Here is a 21496-nt window from a genome sequence, read left to right on the forward strand (position 1 = left end):
GCACACTGCTGTGACTCAGCCGACAGCCAGGCACGCGAAATGAAGCTACCAATGTCTTCCCGTAATTTCTTAAATATATGTGCAAAATATAACAGTACTAACTAAAAGAAAAATAAAAAAAAAAAAAAGTCTAATACAACACACCTAGACCAGCAGAGCATTTTCACCACTCTGACAAACACAGCAGCCACTCCTAACAGTGACTCCAAACCCAAATGCGATGCTCAGTTATTAGGCACTACATTTCTCAACTAAAATGAAAAACCAAAAGAAATACAGATTTTCGCGCCTTTTAAATAGAGATAAAGTCACACGCACTCTTACACCTTTCACAGACAAATAAGACCTTCTGGCGCCAGCGTGGGTCCTGAAATTAACCTGAAGCAACACATCCTCTGCAAACACGCGTCAATAAAAAAAAAAAAAAAAAAAAAAAAAAAAAAAAAAAAAAAAAAAAAAAAAAAAAGAATACTAACTCGAACTTTAAAGGGCCATTCATCCGCTGAGATTTAGCACTAAGATTACTTCAGCTGAGGAAAACTGACTACCATATTTTCATAGTCAACTGTTTGACTTAAAAAAAAAAAAAATACACCCCCATCTCCACCAGCTCCCCTAAACACTCTCGCAGCCCGCAGGGAGCGAAAGCAGCATTTACACAGTAAAAATGTGCCACTTTCGTGAGGAAACGCGCTGCTCGTGCAGCGACTCCTGCATTCACCCCACAGAGCAGGATCCCAGAGACACCCAGCAGAACAGCCAGAGGAAGACGTTCCCCTCTTGGGGGGGAACCTGGAGCACTTCTCTCCCGCCTCCTTACTCAAAAGCTCTCTTGAAGCACAAGTAAGATTCCACGTGGGGTTTTTTGGTGTTTGTCGCCCAAAACGCATCGCAAGCGTTCATACCTCGAGAAGGCTGTGAGGAGCTGCGGAAGGCTGCTGCGGTCGGCTGTTCAGGGGCACTCCCGGTGGCCGGGGGCGGTGGTGGGGGCTGGACACAGGGGCTGGCCACCGGCGCTGTCCGTGGGTTACCCTCACGGCCCCCGGGCGCGACCGACCCCCTCAGGCCCGCGGGCCACGCCCACGCAGGCGGGCCACACCCCCGCCGCCAGAGGGCGGCCCGCGGGGGGCAGGCACAGCGCCGCGCACTCACCTGCCCTGTCCCCGGCGCGGAGCGGAGCGCCCACAGACCGTCCCAAGGACGGGACGGACGGGACAGATGCGGCAAAGGACGAGACAGACCGAACAGACGGTCCCACGGGCGGAACGGACACTCCCGGCGCCCGCCCGCCGCCGCCGCCCAGGGACGCGTCGCGGTTGCCGCGGCAACGCCGCTGGGGCGGGGCTGCGTGAGGTCAGAGGGGGCGGGGCGGGGCCCGCGCGCGGAGCGGCGGCAACATGGCGTCTACGGCGGCCGGGAAGCAGCGCATCCCCAAAGTGGCTAAGGTGGGTGGCCATGAGGGTGGTGGGGACCCCGGGGAAGCCCCTCGGGGCCCCTCGATCCCCACTCGCCGCGGGCCCGTGGGTTCTGGCGGGTGGCGGCGGGCTCCGGCCCCGGCCGTGGCGGGCACCGCGCGTAGCGAGGCGCCGGAGGAAATGGGCCGTCTCGGTGCTGCGATAGGAAATGTGAGCCGAGCCCCCCTTGCGCTTGCCTTGCAGGTGAAAAACAAGGCACCCGCCGAAGTTCAGATCACTGCGGAGCAGCTTCTGAGAGAGGCAAAGGAGAGGGAGCTCGAGCTTCTCCCACCGCCTCCGCAACAGAAGATCACAGATGTTGAAGAGCTAAACGACTATAAACTCCGGAAGAGGAAGGTATAATAATAATAAAAAAAAAACAACCCAGGTTTAATCTCGACGCTCACGTAGAGCACTAAAATTCCACTGGTTTTAACTTAAACAAGATATAGTCCGTGTTCCTTGTGGACTTTGCAGGTGGACATCAAATTTTTCAAACCCCTTTTTCATGCTACCTTTTAGCAGAACCTGTAATTTACAGATGTGTTGCTTGACAAAATCTGGTAGCAAATAATATCTCCCCCGTGCCTGTGTTTAGAACACTGAAAGGGTAACTACTTACACAGTTAATAGGTGTTTTCTTCATTACTACCCGTATCTGGCCAGCCACTATAAAACAATATGAGCGAAAAAATAAATAACATTACAATAATGCTGAGTTATAAATCTTTTAAAATAATTCTTTTACTTGTGCAGATTTAGCCATGTTTTTTGCTTGGCTTTTTGCTTTGAAAATGCCTAAGCAAAGCAAGCATATTCCTAATAGTAATAACAATACCCCATAAGCCATTCTTGATGTGAATGGTCTGCAGAAGGATTTCTGACTTACAGATGTAATTTTCTCCTCAGACTTTTGAAGATAACATAAGAAAGAACAGGACTGTTATCAGTAACTGGATAAAGTACGCACAATGGGAGGAAAGCCTGAAGGAAATCCAGAGGTAACAATGATGCAGCTGCAGGCATCTCTTACGAGCCTTTTTAGACACACACCAAAGTCTGGGAGGCACATTTTATCTTCCCTGTGCTCATGTTTTGCAGAGCCCGTTCCATTTACGAGCGTGCCCTGGATGTGGACTACAGGAACGTCACCCTCTGGCTGAAATATGCCGAGATGGAGATGAAGAACCGCCAGGTCAACCACGCCCGAAACATCTGGGACAGGGCTATCACCACCCTGCCCAGGGTGAACCAGTTCTGGTACGGTGGCAGAGCAAGGAGCACCCCTGCTAGCCCCAAAGGCCACACGGCATTTGGCTGCATTGGGATTATGCAGATTATCCTGTTTCTCCCAAGTTTTCAGCCTAGTCTGAAAATAAAGGAGGAAGGCTGAAGTTTTGGAAAAGTTTTATACTTTCTAAGTGGCAAGAGCCTTGGGAGAGAAAGATGTTTGTGTGCCTGGATCCTGCCAGTCACTGCTGTACCCACTGGCATTTCTGGGGTGGGAGGAAATAGGTGAGGGAAGCTCAGAGATGCTCTCAGGAAGCACTCCACAAATCCCTGAGCGGACACGTTCACTGTGTGATTGCAGAAACTCAATCTCCTTTCCCCAGGTACAAGTACACATACATGGAAGAGATGCTGGGGAATGTTGCTGGGTCACGCCAGGTGTTTGAACGGTGGATGGAGTGGCAGCCAGAGGAGCAAGCCTGGCATTCCTACATCAACTTTGAGCTGAGATACAAGGAGGTGGACAGAGCACGAAGCATTTACGAGAGATATATCCTTTTCAAAGCCTCGTGACTCCTGCCTGGGTTAAGGCCTTCATTCTTTATTTCCTTCTCAAGTATTCCATGTCCAGCAATGTCCCTGTGCTTCTTTCTGCTGTGGTGTGCTGAGAATGAGCCACCACCCTGGGAGCCAGCAGGAGGTGTTAAAAGTATGTTTAGGGAAAGCCTCCAGATTTAGTGAGGCGACTGCAGGTCCTGCCACAACAGTGTCTGTTTAACTGTACTCATGCCCCCAGGTCTATTGTAGCCATCATTTATTTCAGGTTTCTCCTCAGATTTTCCCGGACCCTTATCCCTTTTTAAGTTCTCAGTAAGGCACAAAGCCTTTGCATGCTTAGACCTGTCAGTGCCTTCTTCCCAGCTGCATTTATTGTGTCCTGCATGCACCATCCTGGGAGCTGTTTGATGTAGTCCTTGAGCCAGTAGTCCCTGGGAAGAGCGCAGCTGGAGACGGGCCACTCAGCCAGCGCTGTTTCTTTAACAAGAGCTGAACTTGTCCTTGTTCACCCTGACGTGAAGAACTGGATCAAGTACGCGCGCTTTGAGGAGAAGCACAGCTACTTTGCCCATGCCAGGAAGGTGTACGAGAGGGCAGTGGAGTTTTTCGGAGAGGAGCACATGGATGAGCACTTGTATGTGGCTTTTGCCAAGTTTGAGGAGAACCAGAAAGAAGTAAGATCTTGTTGATATCATGTCTGAGTCATGCCAGTGTTTTTCCTTGAATATCAAAACTTAAGGCATTTAATGTTCACTGCAATACTTGTAGTTCCCAGTACCTTGTGCCTGTAGTCTGAGTTAAGGAGATAGTTTTTGCTCACCTCTCATTGCCTTTTGGTGACATCAATAAAATGTGCTCTAAGGGAGGTTTGCCTGGCCCAAGACCAGCAGCATGGGCTCAAACCTGTATTCTCAGACAGGAGAGGTTCTGAGAGGTAATAGGCCTGCATGATAGAAAACTGGATTGGTCCAGATGTTTTTCACAGTCTGCAAGGTTCCCAGACTGTTAAGAAATTGAAGACATTCTGTGAACCCAAAACGACAACCTCTTAAATTGGTTTAAATATTCTAAACCTGTAAATGAATAAGGGATGATGGGAGCTGGCATTTTCAGGTGGTTTTTTTTTCTTCTCAAAATTTACTCTTAAGGAAGATCAGTGTTAATCCTGTTCTAAAACAATCACTTACGTTGGGATGTTCCACAATTCTGTATTCTATTAAGTATTGCCAAAAGGTCATTGAAAAACTGCGAAGGAGGACAGAAACTGCTTTGTAAATATTTTTCAAATTACATTTTCAGTTTGAAAGAGTGAGGGTTATCTACAAGTATGCCTTGGATAGAATTCCAAAGCAGGATGCCCAGAATCTCTTCAAGAATTACACCATCTTTGAGAAGAAGTTTGGAGACAGGAGGGGAATCGAGGACATCATTGTCAGCAAGAGGAGATTCCAGTATGAGGAGGAGGTGAAGGTATGTGGAACAGGTACCCTCCAGGCTCACTGTACAGCCAGCTGGTACTTAAGGGACACGAGTATTTTGTGATAATCAAGGCTGATGAGTTTCACATTACCCTTGAAAGTCAGTCAAAAAAAACACCGAGGGAATGTTCATTTTAGAGCCAGAATTCCTTCCCTGGGGAAGAGAATAATATCTGCATTCACTGCTTTTTTTGTTTCTCTTTTCTCGTCTAGATTGTGCAGGCCAGAGTTTTGGATTGACCTCAAGGCTTGGTACCCCTTAGGGATAATGCGGTTTAGCTTGTAGTTACTACTTAAATTAGGGAATAGCCATTACAAGGCACCTCACCTGTGCTTAAATACCTTTTTGTGAGAAAACAGCTGTGCTACATTTGTCTGCTGTTCAGTCCACGCTGCACATTTCACCATTCCTTGTCCCTTCTCATACTGTTCTTGGATTGCCTTCATTGAGGTGATGCTGAGGGCAAAATAAAAACAAAATTTAAAACAAAGCCACTTATAACCCAAAAGCTCTACCATAAGCACCCCCAAGACTGATGGTTTTTTGTTAATATTCCAGTGATCTACTTTAAAGGGGAAATTCTGACTGAGTAAAGGATGAGGCTCTGTTGGTTTTAGTGGCTGAATTTTGTTTGCTGTTGCCTTGCTCCCCTGTCTCTTGAAGGCAAACCCCCACAACTACGATGCCTGGTTTGACTACCTGCGGCTGGTGGAGAGCGACACGGATGACGAGACCGTGCGGGAGGTGTACGAGAGAGCCATTGCCAACGTGCCCCCCATCCAGGAGAAACGCCACTGGAAGAGGTACATCTACCTCTGGATTAACTATGCACTCTATGAGGAGCTGGAGGCAAAGGCAAGTAGTGACAATTCGGGGGTTTCTTTTCCCATGTAGTAAATAGCTGCTGATATTTTGGTAGGAAAACCAAGAACTAAGTATACTGTGTGTTGCTAGTTTTGTGTAGCATGCCACAGGATTTACTGTTTAAATATACAGAATTTTTCCTCTTCCAGTTTTCCCTCCTGTGCGTAATGGGGGGAAAGAATCAAACTTGTTTTACCCCAATTCATTCAGAAACACACTGATAACAAAAGCAGGAGTGGGTATTTCTGGTGGCCCTGGTTGAACTGCCCATGGGAGACTGTTACCTGTACTTGTGAAATAGTTCTGTAGTTAATAGAAACTGTTTGTGAAGCAGCCACGCTGTGGTCTTTCAGGTTGTGCAAGTATTTATTCCGTTTCCAGTCTTGGAACATTAGAGCTGCTCTGAGTACAGAACACATGTTCAGTGTCTGTTAAAAGAAAAGACATATTCTTTCCTCCCACAACCAGGACACTCCTTGTTTTATTGTCAGCTTCCTAGTACTGAACATCGCTTTCAAAAGGTGAGTCTTGCTGATTCAGAACGTACCACCTTTGATTGTGCACACTAAGTAGATAAGCATTCTTGCTTATTCATGACCAGCTTGACTTAGATACCAGTTCTGCAGTTTTGCAGTCATTGCAGGGTTCAAATTCAGCATAATCTCAGCAGTAAACAAAGTGTTTAACGCTGTGTGTTCTTACAGGATGCAGAGCGAACCAGACAGGTGTACCAGGCGTGCCTTGAGCTCCTGCCCCACAAGAAGGTATTGCTCCTCCTCCAGTTTGGCTTGAGTTTTGGGTTGAAATGCCCTAGAGAAGATCCTTTTGTTCTCTCCATCCCCGACATTCACGGGTGTAAGCAGCTCCAAACTGCTGCTAGGGGGTTCTTGAAGGGTTTGCTTAAAACTTCAAGTATCTTCCAGTTTCTCAAAATGTCCACCTTCCAAAATGGATGGGGAGGTTTTCAAGCTAAAGTGCAAAGTGTCTGGAATTCGCATTACAGAGGGAAGCTGCAGGGCAAGCACTGGTGTCAGGATTCCCTCATACACGAGACACAAGGGTTTTTCCAGTATTTTCAAATTACTAAGTAGTTGCTGAGTGAACTGTAAGAAGATGAAATTACATGTAGTCAAAATATAGGAAAGATCGCTTAGTTTTTGCTTGCTTGCATTCCTCCTCAGGCAGGATCATTCCCCAGTCTCTTGCAGTCTCTGTACAGCACTTGAGGCTCCGCTTAAGGGTTAACACCTTTTGTAGCATCCAGGGCCCCATGGTCACCCCTGAGGCAGCTGCATTTGACAGAACAGTTGTCAGGTCTGTCTTCCCCTTTACAATCAGTCTTCAAGGCTGATTGATTTGAGTTTTGTGGGGGTTTTTTGTCGTTGTTGTTTTGGTGGGTTTTGAGGTTTTGTTTGTTTGTTTGTTTGTTTGTTTGTTTTTGTTTGGTTGGTTTGTTTTGTTTTGTTTTTGCTTGTGAACTTAAAAATATCTGTGTTGCCAAACACTTATAACTGCATTGCCTTGGAATGTCAGAAGATCCTTGTTCGTGTTCTTTTTCTAGTTTTCTAGTTCATTTATTGTGTCATATGAGTGTCAGATTAATCTCTAGTTATTAAGAGCTGATTAGATAATAATTGATACAGCAATAGCTGATGTTTTGCCAGTTGATGATTGGTTAAAAAACTATTTTCTCTGCTTTAAAAGACTTCTGTCCTGGTCATTTTTTCTTTCACCCCAATATATCATCCTGTCATAGAGGTTGTTCTAGATAATAAACTCTAAATCTTTCAGCAGGAAACCACTGAGATCAAATGAGATTACCTGCAGTAGCAGTCATATCTTGTATAGACAGAATGCTTATTTTTTAAGCAACATGTACAGTATTATCTACTGACTTTCCAGCCTAAATAGCACTTTGTTTTTTTTCTTTCAGTTTACATTTGCCAAAATGTGGCTGCTGTATGCACAGTTTGAAATTCGCCAGAAAAACCTCCCCCTTGCCAGAAGAGCTTTGGTAAGCTTTTAGCAGAGCCATAATTGACTTCACTAACTAACACAGGAATGGCATTAAAAGATCTTAAATTGTCCTTTTTTAATTGCTGATTTAATCCAGTTAAAATAACGGCATCTGAGAAGTCTGCAGGGGCCAGCATTTACTGTCATGTATGATTTGAAAAGAAATGTAGCTTGTTCTGATGAATTAGCCCCTGGCCAGAAATGACAAAGCACTCCTCTGAATGCAGAGCACCCACATCAGCTCAGTGCTCTTACAAGTTCTTAGCTGCTACTTCTGGCTTACAGTGATACTTATTCTAACAATAGCATTTTAAAAAGCATTGTAGATGAATAGGAGGTTTGACTCTAAGAAAATTAGGACTTGCCAAACTGTGTGCCAGTCCCAGCTGCTGATGGGGATTTCAGGCAGGCTCAGAAGCTACCGAGCAGGTTCACTCTGTGAATGTCAGCATGTCAAGGGACAGCAGAGTGTGATGGGGCAGCAAGAAATTACATCTTTTGAAATGAAAAACTTCCTTTCCTTTCACTTCAGATATTCTTAGTAAGTTCAGGGATAGCATAAGGCATTTTGAGAGAAAGCCAATGTTGGTAGCAGTTGAGGTAATTTGACTTTAAAGAGCAAACTGATGGGGTTTCCACCCAAGCAGTGATGGAGGGCACATGAGAAGAACTGAGCATATTCTGAAATACCAGTGGCATCTGTAGAGCTGGAGGTCTATAATGGCGACCAAACTGATAATCCCAAGTGGTGGTTTCCTCCATTTTTAGTAAATTCCAAGGTACTAAAAATGCAGGAACATTGTGCAGGAGAACTGTGGTAAGGGAATTCTGTCTCAAGTTACCTCACATTGGCTTGAGGGAGCAGAAGCCACATTGCTTAGTAAACAATACTTGTCTACAGAAGTGACTCCAAGGCCAAGCTCACTACAGCCTGTCTCAGGTATGCCCATTCTTACTTTACTCTTGTTTCAAGAGATTCCCAAACTAAGAATCCAGAATTGCCTCTCACAGCTTGGCTTAGGACAGACAGTTTTCTTCAGAGACTGAGGAATATTGGAAAGAAAATACTTTGTAAAGACATTATTCTCCACCTGTCCATTGCTGCCAGCCAGGAAGCAGGGGTGGGCAGCCACTCTCGGTGCCAGGAGGAACAGTGTGGGGCCATAGTTTGTTTGGTATCATTTGTTTTATGAGGTGCTTGGGTACTGCTTACCTGGCAGGCTGGTATAGACTGACACTGCTTCCTTCAGGTGCTCAGCTGATGAACCAGGGTAGGTGCTACTCATACTCCATGGGAAGCCCACATTATGTGAAAGAATGACAAGTGACAGATGTTTTCTGCTCCTCAGGCTCTTGGTGTTTTTGGATGCACATTTGATTTGTTCTGCGAACACTGGTTGGATTTACTACTGGCCCTGAACAAGCTGAATAAACTGCAAAAAAAAAGAGTTGCAGTTCAAACACTTAGAAAATCGAGTAGTGATCCCACAAGATCACTACAGGTTTATTCATTTGTTTGTTTTTGCATAACAGGGGACATCCATAGGTAAATGTCCAAAAACCAAACTGTTTAAAGGTTACATTGAGCTGGAGTTACAGCTGCGTGAATTTGACCGTTGCCGAAAGTTGTATGAAAAATTCCTGGAGTTTGCACCAGAAAACTGCACATCCTGGATTAAGTTTGCTGAGCTGGAGACCATCCTTGGGGATATTGACCGTGCCCGGGCCATCTATGAGCTGGCTATCAGCCAGCCCCGGCTGGACATGCCAGAGGTGAGGGGACTGATTTTAAGGTGTTTATTGCACAGTGGGGTTGATGAACATGTAAATAATCCACCAGATAAAACAAGAGATGAAAGCTGAATGGTTGATGGGCACCAGCTTTGCTACTGCTCAGCCCTGATCCCAGCCTATGCTGCCAGTTAACACCCTGATCTTCTTCCTCAGGGAAATTTCACTTTATCCGTTCTCTTCCCCTCCCAGTGTGCTCAGAATGAACATGATGAGAGGCTTCTCTGTTGCAGGTGCTTTGGAAATCCTACATCGACTTTGAGATTGAGCAAGAGGAGTATGAGAAAACCAGGAGCCTTTACCGGCGGTTGCTGCAGCGCACACAGCATGTCAAGGTGTGTGTGAGCACCCAGGACACAGAGCTGGCCCTGAACCTGACCCACAGGCAGAGAAAGCCTGGGCTGCCTTGGCTCAGATCAGCCTGAGTTCAGGCCCATGCTTGTGCTCTGAAAGGGGGAGGGAAGTTCCTGAATTCCTTACAACAACAGGCATATCTCAGGTGAAAGAAGCTTTTCCAAGCAGCCCTCTTTGCTGAGCAGCTTTGTGATCTTGGTTGCTAAAACATTACAAGGAAAACTGTAATTTTCCAGTGTCATTTGGTGCTGTCATTGATGAAATTCACATGACAACCACAAGAAACTGATCCATGTGCCTTACATGGATGTTGTGTCCTGCTGAAATGGGGTGAATCTCACTTGCGTAAAACAAACGGATTTTCTGGGCACCTGCTGGTGTTGACCTTAGCTGTTTTTTTGCTGTTTTGTTGGGGGGGGGGTTTTGCTGGTTGTTTTTTTTTTTTGCCACCTCTGCCCTGGCTGTGGTGGCACAGAGCGAGCGCTGGAGCTGGGGTTTGTGTGCTGTGCCCACAGGTGTGGATCAGCCTGGCGCAGTTCGAGCTGTCGGTGGGGCAGGAGGAGCGGCTGCTGCACTGCCGGCAGGTCTATGAGGAGGCCAACAAGGCCATGCGCAGCTGCGAGGAGAAGGAGGAGAGGGTCATGCTGCTCGAGTCCTGGAGGAGCTTTGAGGAGGAGTTCGGCACCAGTGCCACTAAAGAGAGGATAGATAAACTGATGCCTGAGAAAATAAAGAAGAGGAGAAAGCTGCAGGCCGAAGATGGGGTAAGGAAAAGTGCTGGCAAGTAGTGGCTGTGAGCCCTCAGTGGCTTTGTGCTTTATGGAGTCAGCTGCTGGGCAGGGGATATCAAACATGAGCTTTAATTTTCTATTATTCATCTAATTTCTCTTTCTTATTAGAAGCACCTCCTAATAGCCAGCATTAACATGCAAATTAAATTTGTTTTGTGGTATTTTTCTCTCTAGTCTGATGCTGGATGGGAGGAGTACTATGATTATATTTTCCCAGAAGACACTGCCAATCAGCCCAACCTCAAACTCCTGGCTATGGCAAAGCTCTGGAAGAAGCAGCAGCAAGAGAGCGAAGCTGCAGCTATGGATCCTGATAAGGACATTGATGAAAGCCAGACTTAATACCTTGCCTTTTCCCACCCGTTTCCTGGGCCATTGTACAGTATTTTCATTGGTGATAAATAAATGTATTTGGAGAGTTTTAGTATTACAGACTTGAGATGGATTTTGTGTGGAAGACAAGCACCATCTTCAGGTTGATTCCCTTTAACAGTCCTGCGGATGTCCATCAGTTAAAGGAGGGGTCCTGGGAGCAGTGCAGGGGACTATAGCTGTCACCAGTGACAAGAGAGCCAGGAGAACTGTGCAGTGACTTTGTTTTTAGCACAAGGACCTGTCCAAGGCTCCTCCAGCCTATCCCAGCAGTGCTTAAGGACCTTAATGTGCCAGGGTAGCAGACCTATTGTCTTCAGTGAGAGAGAGGTCTCAGATGAACTTTCCAGTAATTCTTTTAAATATAAGAGTATCATGAGAATAGTTGAAAACAACCCTGTTGACCACAACCTGGTCAACTTCCTATCCAAGGATGCTTTTATCCCAGAAAACTGTAAGGGGGGGGGCAATATTAACAGTTAAATACACTGAAAGTATGCCCTAGAAGGCCAAAGCTGTAGACATCAGTACCACACAGCCAGTCTGTTTGAATTTCCATGCCCTGGCAGACACCAGCAGAGCTGTGTCACTGCTCTGGGATGGGCACCACTCTGACCTGTTCAGATCTGGAATGTCCAGCTGTGGCCAAAGAAGCCTTTTCCAGCCCCACCTGAGCCTCTAATAACATGTGCCTCTCCTCACCTGTCTTCTCATCTCCGGGTGTTTCTGTTGACCCACATCCCATTACATTGTAAATCTCATTTTCGTTTTCCCTCTTTCAATCCCTCCTGCTGCTCTGCTCCATTGCTTTTCACACATCCTGTTGATGTTTCCCTCTGTCCTACTCCCTATCTGCTTTTTCATTTCCTTTAATTGAATTTGTTACAATTTTCAGAGGTGGTAAGATTGTTTTCTTGTCTATATTTTGCTGAGGTTTTTTGGGGGGCTTTTATTTTGTGTATGGAGGGAGAGGTTTGTTTGTCTCTTTGTTTTTTGTATTAATTCTTTCCCTGAGCATTGCTTTTTCCCAGGAATTACTTCCTGATTTGAAGATGGAACCTTGCCTCTCTTTTTTCTAGCTTTGCTATATACTGTCTCAGTTGCTGGTATTATCTCTCTTAATAAAGCCAGTAGTGAGGTTGTCAGTGGGGGCTCAGGTGAGCATCTTGTCTGTGTCTGCACAGAGAGTTTTAGCAGTTCCCCAGAAAGCAGCAGGGCCACAAGGAACAGGGTCTTGCGGGGGAAGAACCGTTGTTACTCGGAGTTAAAAATCCAGACTTTTGGATTTTCAAACCGGGTTGATTATTGTGGGGTGGTTGTTTGTAAGAACAATATTTGAGGTTTTTTTGCCTTTTCAAACCCTGAAACACCTGTGAGGTGTGATCTGGACTGACACCCTGAATGCAGCAGTTGCAGGAGTAAAACTATTCCCCCTTTGGACCCCTAGTGAGACTTCAAAGTTCAAATGGATTTCTCCTTCCACAGCCCTGTCCCCACCTCATTTCTCTCCCTCCACCCTCCCGTTACTGTGGCAGTGCAGTCTCCTTACTGGGAGTTGCTACTAGCCCATCGTGAAAAGGGCGAGCAGGAGGTTTTTATTCCATAGCAGGCAAAGCAAAATCTATCTACTGATGTGACTTCTGGGCAGTGAATGGTTCCATGGTTGAAACATTACTTCAGGAGTAACTTCTGCCTTCTTTTCCCTTGGAATGTGTGAGGCACCTGTGAAGCAGAAGGTTTTGCCAGAGATGCCATGCTTTCTTGGTTGGAAAGACAGGTATTTGCCAGGGAAAGCCAGAGCTGCCCCTGGAATGGAGTATGCAAATCCTTCCCTCTAAATTATTATAATCTTGCAATTAGGGGCTTTCAGGCAAAGATATGGGCATAGGAATAATAGTTTTTTACTAGGAATGTTAAAAATACAAATGTAGTAGTACAAAAAAAAACCAAGCAAGTGAACAAACAAAAGTCTTAGAAAACCCTGACAGAGTCAGAGATACGACATGACACCTTGTTGGTCAGGGTGTTGGAAGTGGTCCAAATAAATCCTCCTGGAGTAACAAATGCGGTTATGTTGGAGTAGAGATGATCCTATAGAAAGTGTCCTGTGGTGGTCAAATGGGTTCATCTTCTGGAACCCAGTGGAAAACCAGCTGCCTAGTATTCCTGAGTCTCAGTTTTTATCTAGGTAGGAATGGTTGGCTCCTCCCACTGGGTGGAGCATCTTACAATGGGATGATGTAATGTTTCAGTCATGTGGTGAGCCTTAAGGGCCCATTAACAGAAGATATCCCTCTGGAGGGAGGATGGGTCATGGAAGAGATAAGGAACATTGTTCCACCTGAATTTAACAGCTGGCTTATTAACAGAAGACACCCGTCCCCTCCCTCCCCAGAGTTATGAGTTGTACAAGGGATAAAGAAAACACCTCCCCAACCAGTTTCAACAGATGGAAATAGAATACACATTTTTGGTTACATATTGCTAAGCAAGACACATGCTGTCCAGGAGCACTTGACCAGACTCATGCCTCTGTTACGCCGAGCACAAACCTGAAGTGTTATATGAACAACTTCAGCATTAATCTTTTGCATACTTCCAAAATGGGGAAGCCAAGCTCAACAATGGGGCTCAGTCTTCCAGGGATCTACAGCAATAGTTTTCCCTCACTCAGACTTTACATTGCTGAACTGAAAAAGGAAGGAATTCTTCCCTGTGAGGGTGCCCTGGCACTCTGTGAGGGTGGGGTGCCCAGAGAAGCAGCCCCTGGATCCCTGGAAGTGCCTAAGGCCAGGCTGGGCAGGGCTTAGAGCAGGTGTCTCGGCCCATGGCAGGGGGTGGCACTGGATGAGTTTTAAGGTCCCTTTCCACCCGAACCATTCTGGGGTTCTCTCAATACTTTGTGCTTTGTGCCCTGCTATCTGACTCCCAGTACCCTCTGTCCTCTCCAAACTCATGCTCAATAGGTACTGAGACATTCCTGCCCATTTGATTTATGTCCGTTCACCTTGTTCCCATAGAGCTGCGGGTTCTCATGTTTAAGTTATGAAACCCTAGTGCCCTCCAGGCTTGTGCCTGGCCTGGCTGGTTTTATCACTAGGCTGGGTGGAAGAGAAACACTCCTGCAGGAAAGACTTCTGTGGAGAGGAGAAGGGGGATGCCCTATTTCCTAGCCCTCTGGAGAAAAAACACTTTAAGGTTTAACCCCAGAGCAGCGTGATACATGAGGGGCTTTGGGAGCATAGCATGCCTTTAGGTCTTGCAAAAGTCGGGTTTTCATGTAGAAAAGGGAATATGGCGTGGATTTGCGCAGTGAAGAGGTGATCAGCTCAACTGCTACCTGGCAGAGGACGGTCCACAGGGGGGCAATGGAAAAGACGTTGGGATTTAGGATGCATTTATTCAGGGACAGCTATTTCAAACCAGATTTGTTCATGGAATTGCTGGTTTAAGAGAGGGCTGACTCCATCGTTAAGTAAGGAGTGAACATCTTTTATGCTCTGGAGCTTGTGTGGCACAACTTAAACTGTCTGTCTCTGTCTGCCATCAATTCGGCAACAGCTGCTGCTGTATTGGGGTCTGGAGATCAGTGAGTTCACAGGGTGCAGCCTGCCCTTGGGTTTTTAGGGAGCATATCTGTGCGGTCGTTCGGGGCTGCTTACTGGCTACCTCACTCACTGAGTCCGTATTCAGGGGTATGATTTAGCAGCTTTCCAATTTGGTGGGTCTGAGCCTCAGGCAGGAGCGTGCCAAATGGCGTGGAAGAAGAAAGCAGGACGCCCACGTGGGCTTCAACTACACTTCATTCCACCTAGAGGGCTGCCCATGTACGAAGTAAGGTTTTGCCCTTGGGTTTTGGCTGAAGTAGAGGGGGCATATAAAGGGGCAGAGGGTGATCTAGAACCAATCCCAGTGAGGAGGGAGAGCCACCCAGAACAGGGGACAATTAACAGAACAGTCATTATACATAATAGAGGGAGGGGGAACCAAGAATTTGCCAAATCACCATGCAGCCTCACCAGAATTTTCCAGGCTCCTGGGCAGGATTGCAGGGTGATTGACAAAACCCACCACCCAGGAAGGACCAAGGAGTTTGAACAGGGGATATAGGGACAAACCATTATAAAATGAGGAACAAAAGCATGCAAAACTTCGGTACAGCTAAAACACACCACAACACGTACCTTTATTTCTTGACTCTGTTCTGCATGGTGTCTTTTGTGAAGCTGCCTTTTCACCTGTTTTAGCAAAAAATATCCTTCTTCATGAAGGATTTAAAGTGTTTGTGTTTGTTCCACTTCTGTAGATACCATCAGTCAATAAAATGCTGCACTTGAAAGAAGATAAACACTTGTCTATGCTTGGAAGTTGTGTTCTATTAGCGGATGGTTTATCTGTTGCTACAAGAGCTCAGAAGTAAGATAAATCTGAGGACCATGGATGGAAAATATCCCTCGTGGAAGCTGAGCCCTGTGAGGGTGGGAGGCAAGGGCTACTGTTGCTCTGGAGCCCTAGCTGGTGACCAGAGGGCAATTTGAGCTGTTGCCCCCTACCTGTGCCACAGGCACAGGGATGGGCAAATCCCTGGTGGATAAAAGGATTCCACCTGTCCAGGGTAAGATGAGGGGATCAGCAGTGAGGCTGCAGGAGACACACCAGCTGTAATCTTCTCTTGAGTAAAAATGGGGAAAAAATTGAGCTGTTTCATGGGAATCTGAGTAAATTGGCTGAACGTGTAATATTTGAAGAGGCAAATTCAGGATAGCACGGGCTAGAGTAGTGCCCTTGTTGTAGCTGGGGGAGAATTCCCAAGAAGTCATCTTCCAAAGAGGGGTGGATCAGAGATTTGTTTTTGCTCCTGGTTGTGATACAGAAAATGTAACATCTGTATTAGTGGTCTGCAGCAGCTTTGCGGTTTCCAGCATTACTCTGTGAAGTGGGTTCAGAGGATGCTTTTTGGGAGTTAGGTGTATCCATTTGGATGACATCGGAAAAGACTGATTTTCAAGGACCCAGGACAGCAGCTGGGGATGGGATCTGGAGCCAGAGGCCACAGCAAATGTCTCTGCTCTCTCTATGAATGTCCGTGTAGTGCTCAGCTAAGGCTGGCTCTGCCCAGGATGATTTTTGATTCTTCCCATTTGGGAGAGGCTGGGAGTGGTGGGATCTGTCTGTTCTGTGAGGAATTTCTACCCAGTGAAAAGCAGCCAGTAAGAAAGGGAAGAGGGAGAGGTTTATGAGGTTTCTCAGGAAAAGTGACATGGTGACATCTGAAAAGAATAGAAACCTTTGACAGCATTACGGATAATTGTGGAATTCAAATTGGGAATATTCTGTGCATTTTTCTACCACATCTCTACCAGAAGGAGTATAGTAGTTCTAATGTTTAATGCATGTGCAGTAATAGAAGGCTGAACTGATCTCCACAGGCCCATTGTTCCATTACTGTCCAGAAGGAAATAGATCAAATTCTATTAAATTCTAAATTCTATTCTATTAAATTCCAAATTCTATTCTATTTGGATCCAGATGCTGCAGAAGGAGAGATCAGAAGAAGGAAAGCTAGGTTTTAGAGGGTTGAGGTTTGGGTGACATCAACACAACATGCCCAAGGTGCAGCTTAGTTAAACAACACCAGTGAGTGCTACTCTTCTTTGGGAGCGTGCAGGATGCTTAGGCTCAGCTCAAAGTCTGAAGGTTCTCGAGAGGAGCCATTTTATTCATAAGAGGTTTTTACATTTGGTTGGACTGATGTGCTTGGTGCCTAGCGTGCTCCAAGTCCCAGAACTTGAATTATGGGAACATACTGGAGATAAATGATTGTGCTGCTCAGTCTTTAGTGAGGTTGGTTGAACAAACCTGGGTTTTCTTGTTGGGTTGTTGTGACTGAGACTCTTGAGAAGAGTTTGCAGAAGTGTATGTGGAGTCCTGATCTCAGAATGGGCATCAAATTGCAGAAAGAGACCAGAGGAGATTTTGGACAGCTTGGAGTATTTTAAAGCATCAGCTTCTGTGCCAGTCTCTCTGGCCAGACAGAGGATCTTCTCCAAGATAAGCAAATCATGCTTTTATACACACTTGTCTCCCCCATTTTAATCTTTCTTTCCCAGTTATGTAAATAGCACCAGACCAATATTCCCTGTGTACCACGGGTAAGCTGATTCACTTGCTCCATGTTATCAGACAAAAAGCACTGCAGGGCTGGTTTGTAAATTGAGCTGGATTTTTTTTTTCTTGTTTTACATCTGTGTTATTCCAAGTTCTTATATAAACACTTGGAAAGCAATTTCTATATGTACTCTATTTGTTATGCAACTACCCTGGGCAGTGATGCCAAAGGGATTTAATTTTCTTATCGGTGGTTTTTCGGTGGTTTTTAGAAGAAGTGATCAAGCATCCTTTCTGTGGAAGGCTCAGGGAATCATAAAGTGAAAACAAATAATAAATGGCAGAAAACAAGGGCAACTACAAAATTAGAAAGAGAGAAAAAATTAAAATGTTCCTGAGTTACAGAACTGTTTAGGGGGCTTTCACTGAGTGCCTGATTATTGCTCCAGTGTGAGTTGGCTGTGTTTTTTCTTTATGGAAATTATTGAATGGTTCAATCCATACATCTGTGCTTCAGCCCTCTGTGTGTGCTATTGATGAAACATCTTATTAAAGCAGATGTTGTTGGGCTGGCCATTGCTAGCCACTGCTGGCCACTGCCTAGCCACTGCTGTCCCAAAAACCTCTTGGAAACTGGAAAACTCCCTCACAAAAAAATAGATTTTTAACTGAAACCAATTTAATTTTGCCATGAATTAATGCATTACATGCTGAAAAGAGAACACTGAGGGAAAAATGAAGGCTGAAATGCGGAGGCTGCTGTAGCAAAGCTGGAGCCCCAGAGTGCTTTTCTGCCCATGTTACAGTCATCCCCACAAAGCCACTGGAGAAACCCAGTCCTCATTCCCACCAGGCCCCTCTGACACATGCAGCGAGCTCTCTCCATACATCCCAAGCCACCACTCATGTGCAGCTCCCATGCACCCGGTCGAGCCCATGGGATGCAGCTGGGTCAGGAGATCCATGTCATGTATCCCAGAACCTGGCTGCCACTGAGGGACGTGGCTGGGGGCCAGCTGAGCTGCTCCTGGAGCTGGCTCTGGGCTCCCTGGGAGCTTGGGGCTTGCTTCAAGGGCATCACCTTGGACAAGGAGATGATGAGGAGATGCTTCTACCAGAAGCCAAGCTTCAGCCACCAGCTGATTTAGTTTAGCATCCTTGGTTGGATTCGCACAGCTCTGGGAGCCCAAAGTCCAACACATAGTTAGCTTAATCCTTTGGAAGTCAAAGCAAACACATACTAAGTGGATTTTGGAAATAAATGTCCATAGTTTTACACGTTTCTCTTTTCAAAATAACCATGCAAGTTGGAGGTTAAACCACAGCACAACTGGGATGTTTTTGCCCCTAGAAGGGATGGAAAGAGGACAGAATTACATCTCTTGTGCTCTGGAGGGGTCCTGCCATTTTGGCTCATGGCTGTTGAATCTTGTAAGAGCAACAGAGCAGAATCCAAGGGCTCTTGGGCATTAATCATGGAGATTATCTGACAGCTGCTTCGTCTGCGTGTAGCTCCGCATCACCACTGGGAACGATGCTGTAATGCCATGTCATCCCATTAGAGTTTTTCCCTCTTTTCATTAGGGATGTGCCTCATCCAAATGCTCTCATATGAAGCTGGGGGGTGCTTGAGGCGTTAGTTTATGGCTGTACAGAATCTAACTAGCTTATTTTCTGGTTTACATAATGTTTTGGAGACCCAGGACAATCTCTGCAAACTCAGATGATTAAGTTGCCACAGGCTGTGGGCAGGAAATAAATTTGTTCCTTCTCAGGGTGGATGTGAATTTCATTTAAAGGGAAGTTCAATTATTTCTTTTTAACTTTATTGCTGGGGTTAACAGTTGGACTCTATGGTCTTAGATATCTTTTCCAATTTAAATGGTTCCCTAATTCTATAATTATCTATATTTGAAGAAGAAATACCTCACCTTTTTATCACTTAAAAATGCTGCTCCTTCTGCATTTTGCTCTGTTTCAGTAATACAAATAATGGCATTAATTTAATTTTGTATTAATTTTCTCATGCATGTAGTGAAATCCAGTTCCGTTGTTAATCCAGCAATCTAAACAAACACAGTATAGGAACAATACAGGAAAACACTTAACCCCCCCCCCCCCCTTGTTTCTCTCTAATGTGTTTTTGACTTTTTTAAGGATGAAGTGAGAGTGCTTCTGTGCAGACAAAGCCAGGTATTACCTTTCCACATTTACTACTCCAATTTAAGTTGTTAATGTGTTGCTGATGCACATCCAGGTATGGGAGGTTTCTGTCTGTACAATTTTTGCGTTCGGGGAACCAAGCCCCTGCAAAGGGATTGGCACATGAATGTTTCAGACTGGGGAAAGAAACTGCATGCAGTTCCCAGAGAATTCTTCTTGGGTTGGTTTTTGTCCTGGGTTGTAGTTTAGGATGTATTCTATCACCATCTTCAGTTAATGGCCCATCAATGCCTTGTGCATGACTCATAGATCACTCCCTCGGGGAGTTATCTCTCTTTAATGGGCCATCAAGGACCCACTGTGTGACTCATCATCCCATTGGGAGATGCCCCGCCCACGGGGAGGAGCCAAGCATTCTCACCTGGATAGAAGCTGGGATTTGGGACAGTAGAGGCAGCCCTCACCCACTGGATTCCCAGAGGACCGGAGCTCCCAGACCTTTCTATGGGATCACTGCTTCAGGAAGACCACCTCATCTGGACTGCTTCCATCACCCTGATCAAGTTGTATTCTGACTCTGTCAGTGGTTTTCTTTTTGTATTGTTGCATTTATTTTATTTTATTTTATTTTGTTTTGTTTTATTTTATTTTCCTTTTCTTCTCATTAAATTTTATTTCTGACTTAGAGCCTCTCACTTGGTTTTCTTTTCAAACCACAACAGGTTTTTTGTGGTTTTTTTAAAATTCTGAGTGTTTTTGCAAAAGACAAACTGGTGGTTGAGGTGATGTGACATCTTTGTCTCTCCAAAGACCACTCTCCAGTTGCTGCCAGGCTTCCCACCGGCAGCATTCAGTTCCCAGGGCTTTGTGCCTGTTGTTTGCTGTTGAATTTTGTCAGGCTGAAATTCGGCAGAGAAGCTGCGAGTCCAGTGTCAATCCTGGCCTTCCCAAGGTGTTTGCTGCTCCATGTCACTGCCGAGCCCCTGGGGATATCCTGATGGTGTGCAGTTCTGCTGGTGCTGACAGCTCTGCTGAGCAGCAGCCTTTCAGACAGGTGGAACGGCTGTGGGAGAAGGGGAAAGCCCTTCCACACACTGACACCAGCCTATCCTTGCAATGAAATCATCGTTCCGCTGCTGGAGGAGCCGAGGGCATCTTTTGTCTCGCTCTGGCCTTGACAGGTTTGTCCACTGGCCAGGTAGAGAGTGGCAGCACAGCCAACACGTCCATGGCTTTCAGCTCAGAACAGGGTGTTATCCAGGCCACTGCGACTTGAGGGGACAAGGATCAGCATTTGCTGCTTTATGTTTGTCTGAAGGTATTTTCCCAGTGAGTTTCCAGGCATAGCCTCCTCCCGTTGAGCTGATCTGAGGGGTGCTGAGTCTGACATGCACACACGTGACTCAGCCCCCGGACAGCATCTCATGGCTCTTGTGGGATGTCTGCTCCTGCAACATAAACAGGACGGATCAGGCTTGGTGTCCCTGCCCACAGCACGGAGATGAGAATGGTCTGAGCTGGGGGTCCCTTCCCACCCTAACCACGCTGTGATTCTGATTTAAGGTCCTGTGCAGACACAGCTCAGCTCTGTGCTGCCCACCCCATCCATACCCATGCCACAGGCATTTATTTAAATAAGAACCAAATGCAGAGACCCTGGGGTTGGCTGAGCTGAGGCAAAATTAAGGCTCTCTATCGAAGGTCTTACCCACCTGCAAGTCCCTTTTGTAGCTTGAAACTCTAAAATCTACAACTTTCATTAGCTCTGCAGAAGCCAATTTGATTCCAAGCTGACATCTTCATCTGAGATGATTTCTGGCTGTACTGGATTTGGGCTGGCTGTGGTGAAAGCAGCTGAGAGATCCAGTGGAGCACAAATAGTGGCCAGGCTGATGAAGTGTCCCAGCAAACCATCCATGGTCACTTAAGGTGCTGTTGATCCGTGGTACCCCTGAGTCTGCTGCACCCTGCTCCTCTGAGAAGCGGTTGAGAGAGGAATGGGGCCACCTAGCACTATCCCTACCCTACATCCAAAGCACAACACTACACCAGCTAATAAGAGGAAAACTGTACCCCAGCCAAACCTGGAACAATCACAGGAAGCATATCATGGAATATTTTGTCTGTTTTATTGCTGCATGCACTGGGAGCCTTGTTGCATCATCTAGTGTGGTGGTGCATGTTTTGGATTTTACTTTGCTTGTTCTGTTATATGAGTTATTTCCAGAAAGTTTAACGTGAAATGGCTAGTTCTTTGTACCCCTCTCCTGTTCCTTTCCCTTGGTTCATCCCCAAGTTTTTTGTCAGATATTCCTT

At 45.9% G+C, this 21496-nt stretch overlaps 1 protein-coding gene across 1 annotated transcript; it reads left to right on the forward strand.

Moving 5' to 3' along the window:
* The first annotated feature begins 1370 nt into the window (after positions 1–1370).
* Positions 1371–10964, forward strand: CRNKL1 (crooked neck pre-mRNA splicing factor 1). The gene is made up of 14 exons (XM_066316658.1): positions 1371–1445; positions 1659–1811; positions 2364–2455; positions 2556–2714; positions 3068–3234; positions 3738–3916; positions 4542–4712; positions 5385–5576; positions 6290–6349; positions 7519–7599; positions 9135–9374; positions 9626–9727; positions 10262–10510; positions 10712–10964. The coding sequence occupies exons 1-14, from the start codon at positions 1398–1400 to the stop codon at positions 10877–10879; spliced, it is 2061 nt and encodes a 686-aa protein (XP_066172755.1). The 5' UTR covers positions 1371–1397; the 3' UTR covers positions 10880–10964.
* Positions 10965–21496: the final 10532 nt, after the last annotated feature.

Source organism: Sylvia atricapilla, chromosome 3 (assembly GCF_009819655.1).
Source record: "Sylvia atricapilla isolate bSylAtr1 chromosome 3, bSylAtr1.pri, whole genome shotgun sequence".
Taxonomy (NCBI): Eukaryota; Metazoa; Chordata; class Aves; order Passeriformes; family Sylviidae; genus Sylvia; species Sylvia atricapilla.

Bases quoted from the DNA above. Each gene is read 5' to 3' on its own strand.
- CRNKL1 (XM_066316658.1), top strand. From the start codon at position 1,398: ATGGCGTCTACGGCGGCCGGGAAGCAGCGCATCCCCAAAGTGGCTAAG. The intron at 2,456-2,555 runs GTAACAATGATG...CATGTTTTGCAG, and splicing joins AGCCTGAAGGAAATCCAGAG to AGCCCGTTCCATTTACGAGC. The intron at 7,600-9,134 runs GTAAGCTTTTAG...TTTGCATAACAG, and splicing joins CCCTTGCCAGAAGAGCTTTG to GGGACATCCATAGGTAAATG.